We start from the raw sequence: 9268 nt of genomic DNA, 5'->3' as shown, positions 1-9268 counted from the left end.
TCGAGGCTGCGGTGGCCGGAAGCGGCCACTGCACTCCAGTCTGGATGACAGAGTGAGACTTCCACTCAAAAAAAAAAAGTGCAAAGGAATTCAGTGGACATTTCTCCAACGATATACAAATGAGGCCAGGTGCGGTAATTCACGCCTGGCATCCCAGCACTTTGGGAGGCAGAGGCAAGAGGATTGCCTGAGCTCAGGGATTCAAGACTAGCCTGAGCAACGTGGCGAGACCTTGTCTCTTAAAAAAAAAAAAAAAATATGCAAAAGGCTACAAAGTAACAATGCTCAGCAACAGTAGTCATTAGAGGTCAGCAGGTGGCTCATGCCTGTAATCTCAGCACTTTGGCAGGCTGAGGCGGGAGGGATGCTTAAACCCATGAGTTTGAGACAAGCTTATGCTATATAGTGAGACCTTATCTCTACAATAAAATCAAAAAATTAAGCAGACATGGTAGCACAAGCCTATAGTCCCAGCTACTCGGGAGGCTGAGAAGGACTGTCTGAGCCCAGGAGGTCAAGGCTTTTTAGTGACCTGTAATTGTACAGCCACCCTCTAGCCTGGGCAAGAATGAGATCCCCGACTAAAAAAACAAACAAACAAAAAAACTATACAGCATTAAAGGCATTGTCACCACGTTGTACAATACATCTTCTGAATTTATTCTTCCTTCCAAACTGAAATTTTGTATCCTTTGACCAAACTCTTTCCCTAATCTACCCCTATCTCTGGTAACCACCCTTCTATACTCTGCTTCTAAATTCAACTTTTCTGCCGGGCACAGTGGCTCACACTTGTCACCCCAGCACTTTGGGAGGCAGAAACGAGAGGATTACCTGAGCCCAGGGTTCAAAACCAGCCTGGGCAACTCAGCGAGACCTTGTCTCTACAGTAAATCAAAAAACTTAGCCAGGCGTGGTGGCACGCACCTGTGGTTCCACCTGCTTGGGAGGCTGGCGTGGATGTATTGCCTGAGCCCAGCAAGTCAAGACAGGTGGCTATGAGCATGCCACTGCACTCCAGCCTGGGCAACAGACTTCAACTCAAAAATAAAAACAAAAATTTGTAGAGACAAGATCTCAACAACTTTCCCAGATTGGTCTCAAACCCCTGGGCTCAGGCAGTCCTCTTATCTCCGCATCCCAAAGTGGTGGGAATACAGGCATGAGCCACCGCACCAAGATCTAAATTCATCGTTTTGATTCTACATGAGTAAGATCATGCAGTATCAGTCTTTTTATGCCGGCTTATTTCACTTCACATAATGTCCAAGTTCATCTATGTTGTCACAAATTAACAACGTACTGTGATACTTAAAAACCACTACCTGGGCATGCTGGGGTGCACCTCTAGTCCCAGTTATGGGATGCTGACATGAGAGGTTTACTTAAGCGCAGAAATTCAAGGCTGCAGTGAGCTATGGTCACACTACTGCAGTCCAGCCTGGGCAAAAGAATAAGATTCTTTTTGGGGGGACAGGGGAAGGAAAGAAAATTGCTAAGAGAATGATTTTAAATATTTTCACCATAAAAGTATGTGAGGTAATGGATACGCTAATCAGCTTAATTTAGCATTTGAGGATGTATAACTATGAAAACATCCTGTTGTACACTGTAAAATATATACAACTTGTATTTGTCAATTTTAAAAACAAAAGATTTTGTTATTTGATTTTATTAAATTAGGCATGGTGGTGCACACCTATCATTCCAGCATTTTGGGAAGGCTGAGGTGGGAGGAACCCTTGCTACCAGGATTTTGCATCTAGCCTGGGCAACATAGCAAGTGAGACCCTGTCTCTTAAAATTTTTTTAAAAAAAGGCATTTTGCTCACTGGTAGAAAATACAGGGCTCTTACTGCAACCCATATTCACATTCCATAGAGGTTCAAGCCTTCCCTTCATCCAGAAGTCACCTCCAGCATCCTAGAGCATCGGTGTTTTGTGGTTAAAGCAATTCAGTAGTAGAGACAGCTTCATGAAGAGTTGGGGAGCTTAAGTCTGGCAGCTGTTGATCATTCTTCTCCAAGCTGTGTCGGATCCCATATCCAAAATAGACAGCAAATCCTAGCAAAGAAATGAATCAGTGGTTGGAAATGTCATCATCCCTTCCCTTATAAATGCCCACTAGGGATTCTACTCATGGTTTTTTTTGTTTTGTTTTGTTTTTTGAGTTGGAGTCTCACTGTGTTGCATAGGCTGGAGTGCAGTGGCACGCTCACAGCCACCACAGTCTCAACCTACTGGGCTCAGACAATCCTTCTGCCTCAGCCTTCCAAGTAGCTGGAACTACAGGCAGATGCACCATGCCCAACTACCTTTTTTTTTAACTTATTGTAGAGACAAGGTCTTGCCAAATTGTCCAGGCTGGTCTCGAACCCATGGCTCAGGCAATCCTCTCACTTAGGCCTCCCAAAGTGCTGGGATTATAGGTAACAGTCACCATGGCTGGCATGTTTTTTTTAGATTGGAAAATACAGTTTATTTAAAAAGTGAATTAAGTCGGGCTTGGTGGTTCAGCCTGTAATCCCGCACTTTGGGAGGCTGAGGTGAGTGGATTGCCTGAGTCCGCAGGTTCGAGACCCGCCTGGGCAACTTGGTGAGACCTCATCTCTACAATAAATCAAAAAATCAGCCGTGCGTGGTAGCGCGCCTGTAGTTCCAGCTACTCGGAAGGCTGAAGCGGAAGGATCGCCAGAGCCCAGCTGGTCGAGGCTGTGGTGGCCGGGAGCGGCCACTGCACTCCAGTCTGGGTGACAGAGTGAGACTCCAACTCAAAAATAAATAAATAAATAAATAAATAAATAAAAAGTACATTAGAGGCTGGGTGCAGTGGCTCAACCTGTAATCCTAGCAATTTGGGAGACTGAGGCAAGAGGATTGCTTGAGCCCGGGGATTCAAGACCTGCCTGGGCAACTTGGTGAGACCTCGTCTCTACAATAAATAAAAAAATAAGCTGGGCGTGGTCACACACCTGTAGTTCCAGCTACCTGGCAGGCTGAGGCGAAAGAATCGCCTGAGCCCAGCAGGTCAAGGCTGTGGTGGCTGTGAGCATTCCACTGCTCTCCAGCCTGGGTGGCAGAATGAGACTCCAACTCAAAAATAATAATAAAAAAATAAAAAGTAAATTAGAAAGGAGATTCACCTCCCCAGTGTCGGGGAGGGGGCCAAGACTAGAAAACATGGTGACTGTGGCTCAGCAAAACAGTGATGGGGTTTCTCTTTTTATTTATTATTTTATTTATTTATTTTTTTAGTCAGAGTCTCACTCTGTTGCCCAGGCTTGAGTGCAGTGGTATACTCACGGCCACCGCAGCCTCGACCTGCTAGGCGGCTCAGGTGATCCTTCCACCTCAGCCTTCCAAGTAGCTGGAACCACAGATGCGTGCCACCATGCCCAGCTAATTTTTTTATTTAGTGTAGAGAGGAGGTCTCACCAAGTTGCCTGGGCTGGTCTCCAACCCGTGGGCTCAGGCAATCCTCTCACCTCAGCCTCCCAAACTGCTGGGATTATTAACGTGTGTCACCACACCTGGCCCTGGGTTTCTCTTTTTCTAAAGACAGGGTCTTGCTGTGTTGCCAGGCTGGAGTACAGTGGTATGATTGATTATAGCTCACTGCCGCTTGGAACTCTTAGGGTCAAACAATCCTCCTGCCTCAACCTCCCAAATAGATGGGACTACAGGCATGGGCCACCATGTCTGGTTAATTTTTCTTTTATTTTCTTAGAGACAGTCTCACTATATTGTCTAGGCTGGTCTTAAACTCCTGTCCTCGTTTTGGTTTTTTTTTGTTTTTTTTTTATAAAATGGGCAAAAGATATGAACAGACACTTCACAAAGAAGACACCCAAGCAGCCAACAAACACATGAAGAAATGCTCAACCTCACTAATCGTCAGGGAGATTCAAATCAAAACCACACTGAGATACCACCTAACTCCAGTCAGAATGGCAATTATCAACAACTCAAAAAATAACAGCTGCTGGAGAGGGTGTGGTGAAAAGGGAACACTTCTACACTGTTGGTGGGAGTGTAAACTAGTGCAACCTCTGTGGAAAGCAGTGTGGCGATTCCTAAAAGCTCTAAAAATTGACCTTCCATATGACCCCGCAATCCCCCTACTGGGAATATACCCTGAAGAACTCAAATCACTCTATAAAAAAGATACCTGCACACGTATGTTTATCGCAGCTTTATTCACAACCTGCAAGAACCTGGAAACAACCATGCTGCCCATCAAAAGAGGACTGGATTAAAAAAATGTGGTACATATACATGATGGAATACTATGCAGTCATTAAAAAGAACAAAATCATGAATTTCGCAGCAACCTGGATGGAACTAGAGTTTATAATACTGAGTGACCTCTCACAGAAACAAAGATCCGAGTATCACATGTTCTCACTCATATAATGGACCTTGAACATCCAATGTAATACTATAAGAAAATGACTGACGGTACTGGGAAACTATGGTGGGGAGAGGGAGATGGGATTAACAGTAGCAAATATCTGTCTGGGGATGGGGAAACACCTCTTATCAACAGGGTGCCTGAATGAAACATAACTGTATACCTAACCCTTAACTGTACCCCACAAAACCATAATAAAAAATATTTTAAAAAATAAAAATTAAAAAAAAAAAAAACTCCTATCCTCAATCGATCCTCTTGCCTCAGCTTCTTGGGTAGTTAGGACTACAGGTGTGTCACCTCCCCAGCAAATTTTTTTATTTTTTCTGTTTTGAAGAGACAAGGTCTCGCTGTATTGTCAGGCTAGTCTCCAACCCCTGGCCTAAAGTGACCCCTACCGCCTCAGCCTCCTGAGTCACTGGGATTACAGACGTGCACCACTGCACCCAGTCTGAGACAGTTTTAGGGCAAGGTAGTAGGAAGAAGGTTAGGCTCAGTCACCCAAGCAGACTCTTTTTTCCCAGAAAGCCACTCACCAATCACCATCCAGACTCCATATCGGGCCCAGGTCTCAACGGTCATCTGCATCATCAGGTAAACATTCACAAAGATGCTTATCAGTGGGAGGACAGGCAGCAGAGGGACCTGTGGGCAAAGACAGTTACCCGCTGAACACACTACAGATGTCTGAAAGAGCGCTTCCTACCTGTTGAGTGGGAAGACTCCGGCTCTGTTCCAGGTGGATATTCTATACCTGTGGATACTGAGTATCCCACTGGGTGTTCCAGAAGAAACTGGTATCGGGAGATGCAATTAGCAAAACACCAAGTAGGAGCTTTGGGCAGGTAGGGGTGTGTCCACGAATGATCCATTGGTTTTGGCAACTCCCATTTGCTTCCCTGGTCCAGGAAAGAGTATTTAGACCTCACAGGAAGAGTTCACTGAGAGAGTGGGTAATTTGGGGACATAAAGTGACCTACCTTGAAGTAAAGAGGAGTGTCACTCTGGGGCTGTCTCCAGATGATAAAAGTGAACCCAATAATGAGCACCAGCAAGGTGACGACCACCCCTGCATACACTAGGTCTCCAGAGAACAGGTATCTGGGCCACTTAGCCAGTATCAGGCATAGAATCATTAGCAAGATGACTGGAAAAGAGTCAAGCCAAGGAAGAATAAGTTCAGCTCCGGGAGATAAATGAGTTAAGATCTTAAGCCAGTGCGGTGGCTCATGCCTATCATCCCAGAACTTCGGGGGGCAGACGTGAAAGGATTGCCTGAGTCCAGGGGTTTGAGCCCAGCCCGAGCAACTTGGCAAGACCTCCTGTCTACAGTAAATCAAAAAATTAAGCAGGCATGGTGGCACGTGTCTGTAGTTCCATCTATTTGGAAGGTTGAGGCAGAAGGATTGCCTGAGCCTAGCAGGTTGAGGCTGTGGTGTCTATGAGTGTGCCACTGAACTCTAGCCTGTGTGACAGAGTGAGACTCCAACTCAAAAAAAAAAAAAAAAAAAAAACAGGATCTTAAGCTGGGCATGGTGGCTCACACCTGGAATCCCAGCACTTTGGGAGGCAGAGGCAAGAGGATTGCCTCAGTCCATGGGTTTCAGACCAGCCCGGGAAACTTGGTGAGTTGGTGAGACCACGTCTCTACAATAAAGCAAAAATTATCTGGGCGTGGTAGCGTGCACCTGTAGTTCTGGCTACTTGGAAGGCTGAGGTGGAAGGATCACATAAGCCCAACAGGTCGAGGCTGCAGTGGTTGTGAGGGTGCCGCCGCACTCCAGCCTGGGCAACAGAGTGAGACTACAACTCAAAAATAAATAAATAAGCCGGGCTCAGTGGCTCAGCATGTAATCCCGTGCCTTTGGGAGGCTGAGGTGAGTGGATTGCCTGAGCCCGCGGGTTCGAGACCCGCCTGGGCAGCGAGACCTCATCTCTACAATAAATCAAAAAATCAGCTGGGCGTTGGTAGCGCGTGCCTGTAATTCCGGCTACTTGGAAGGCTAAGGCGGAAGGATCGCCGGAGCCCAGCAGGTTGAGGCTGCGGTGGCCGGGAGCAGCCACTGCACTCCAGTCTGGGCGACAGAGTGAGACTCCAACTCAAAAATAAATAAATAAATAAATAAATAAATAAATAGTCATGGGTCGCATCTCATCCCCAAAACTGCTCACATCAAAGGCCACTAGATCCTCAAGACACCTCCTCAGATGCCAAAGGCACATGCTTCTGGCCCACACAGGCAGCTTCAGAACAGCCCACAGGGAAACCCCACTACTCACCAACCAGGGAGGTACATCCATAGACGACCCGGCCAGACCTCAGGGTGGGCGTGGTGTTGACAGGGTGAAGACTCTTCAGCGTCTCTGAGGTTCCCACTGCAGGAACAAACTCTGAGAATTTTTTTACAGGCTCAGGCTTCATCTCAAATACTTTCTCATTCTGGCTGAAATTCTGGTCTGGTTGATATCTGAGTTAGAGATATGAAGATAATATTAGGCCAGGCGTGGTAGCTCATGCCTGTAATCGTAGCACTTTGAGAGGCTACGGCAAGAGGATTACTTGAACTCACGGCAAGAGGATTACTTGAACTCCGGGGTTGGAGACCAACCTAGGTAACATAGCAATATCTTGTCTCTACAGCAGTTTGGGAGCCCGAGGCAAGTGGATTGCCTGAGACCACGGGTTCAAGACCCACCCAGGCCAACTTAGGAAGGCTGAGGCGGAAGCACCGCCAGAGCCCAGCAGGTCGAGGCTGTGGTGGCCAGGAGCATGCCACTGCACTCCAATCTGGGCGACAGAGTGAGACTCCAACTCAAAAGATAAATAACTAAATAAATAAATTTTTTAAAGACTATATTAGCTGGGCACGGTGGTTCATGCCTCTAATCCCAGCACTTTGGGAGGCCAAGGTAAGAGGATTGCCTGAGCTCAGGGGTTCGAGACCAGACTGGGCAACTTGGTGAGACCTTGTCTCTACAATAAATAAGAAATAATTAGCCGGGCATGGTGGCCCATGTTGTGGTTCTAGCTACTTGGAGGCTGAGGCAAAAGGATCACCTGAGCCCAGCAGGTCGAGGCTACAGTGGCTATAATCGTGCCACTGTACTCCAGCCTGGGTGACAGAGTGAGACTCTGACTAAAAAAAAAAAAAATGGGGGGAATCTAGCAATCTGTATGTTAACAAGTCCTCTAGACAAATGTCTCAGCTATGTATTTACCCATCATCAATCAGTCCAACTGGAGATTTTTTTTTTTTTTTAAAGTCAGAGACTCACTGTGTATCCCAGGCTGGAGTGCAATGGCATGTTCATGGCCACCACAGCCTGACCTAGGCTCAGGTGATCCTTCCGCCTCAGTCTTCCAAGTAGCTGGAACTACAGACACGCACCACCACACTCGGCTAATTTTTCTTGATTTATTGTAGAGATGAGGTCTCACCAAGTAGCCCAGGCTAGTCTTGAACTCGTAGGCTCAGGCAATCCTTTCACCTCGGCCTCCCAAAGTGCTGGTGTGGGCCACTGTGCCTTGCCTTGCTGCAAAATTTCATTGTCTTCTTTTATTGAATACCTGCTAACAACTTCATTAGCCAGGCTTGGTGGCCCACACCTGTAGTTCCAGCTACTTGAAAGACTGAGGTAGAAGGATGCCTGAACCCAGCAGGTTGACACTGCAGTGGTCTTGATTATGCCACTGACTCCATTCTGGGCAACAGGGTGAGATTCCAACTAAAAAAAGAAAAAAATGAAAAAAAAATAGGGTCTAGTACTATTCATGGTTTCAGGCATCCACAGGGGGTCTTGGAATATGTCCCCTGTGGATAAGGGGGGTACAACTGTACCCTCTAGCCAAAGTGCCAAAGAGAGAAAAGGATTGGCACCCTATCAGTCCTCATGAGTCCAAGACCCCAGTCAGGGTTTAGTGATGTCTCACCTGAGGACAAGAACACAGAAGGCCACCAAAGAGTAAGTAAGCAGGGTCCCAATTGACGTGAGGTCCACAAGGTCACTTAGCTCAAAGAGGAACGCCATGAATGCTGCAATTTGAGCACAAAAAAGGATGAGTTCTGCCTTACGGCACTAGGTGACTATAATCAACAACTTACTGTACATTTTTAAGTAACTAGAAGAGGTTTTCAATGTTTCCAATACAATGAATATTTGAGGGGATCGATATGCTAATTATCTTGGTTTGATACATTGTGTACATGTATTGGAATATCACACTCTACCTCCATACATATGTACAATTAATGTGTATGAATTAAAAATAAAAGCAGGCCTGGCACAGTGGCTTAAGCCTGTAATTCCAGCACTTTGAGAGGCAGAGGCAAGCCTGAGTCCACAGGTTCAAGACGAGCCTGGGCAACTTACCAAGACCTCATCTCTACAATAAATCAAAAAATTAACCAGGCGTGGTAACATGCACCTGTAGTTCCAGCTACTTGAAAGGCTGAGGCGGAAGGATTGCCTGAGCCCAGCAGGTGGAGGCTGCGGTGGCTGTGAGCGTGCCACTGCATTGGGAATAGTACAGTGGGGAACAGTGGGCTGAGACAGTGGTGGCTATGAGTGTGCCACTGCACTCCAGCCTGGGCAACACAGCAAGATTCCTACTTAAAAAAAAGAAAAGAGCCGGGCTCAGTGGTTCAGCCTGTAATCCCGCGCCTTTGGGAGGCTGAGGTGAGTGGATTGCCTGAGCCCGCGGGTTCGAGATCCGCCTGGGCAGCGAGACCTCATCTCTACAATAAATCAAAAAATCAGCCGGGCGTGGTAGCGCATGCCTGTAATTCCGGCTACTCGGAAGGCTGAGGAGGAAGGATTGCCGGAGCCCAGCAGGTCGAGGCTGCGGTGGCCGGGGAA

General features: G+C 46.9%; 1 protein-coding gene across 1 annotated transcript in view; it reads right to left on the bottom strand.

The window, feature by feature from the left end:
• Nucleotides 1–1945: 1945 nt before the first annotated feature.
• LOC103269813 (cationic amino acid transporter 3-like) overlaps nucleotides 1946–9268 on the bottom strand; it is a 14492-nt gene continuing 7169 nt past the window's right edge. Inside the window, exons 7-11 of the mRNA XM_008067374.1 lie at nucleotides 8343–8445; nucleotides 6692–6879; nucleotides 5392–5558; nucleotides 4948–5056; nucleotides 1946–2064 (exon numbers count right to left, since the gene is read on the bottom strand). Of these exons, the coding sequence (XP_008065565.1) occupies nucleotides 1946–2064; nucleotides 4948–5056; nucleotides 5392–5558; nucleotides 6692–6879; nucleotides 8343–8445 (686 nt within the window). The remainder of the gene's footprint in view (nucleotides 2065–4947; nucleotides 5057–5391; nucleotides 5559–6691; nucleotides 6880–8342; nucleotides 8446–9268) is intronic.

Source organism: Carlito syrichta, unplaced genomic scaffold (genome assembly GCF_000164805.1).
Source record: "Carlito syrichta isolate Samal-C Ts95f unplaced genomic scaffold, Tarsius_syrichta-2.0.1 Scaffold309491, whole genome shotgun sequence".
Classification (NCBI taxonomy): domain Eukaryota; kingdom Metazoa; phylum Chordata; class Mammalia; order Primates; family Tarsiidae; genus Carlito; species Carlito syrichta.
This window is presented reverse-complemented; position numbering and strand designations above follow the sequence as displayed.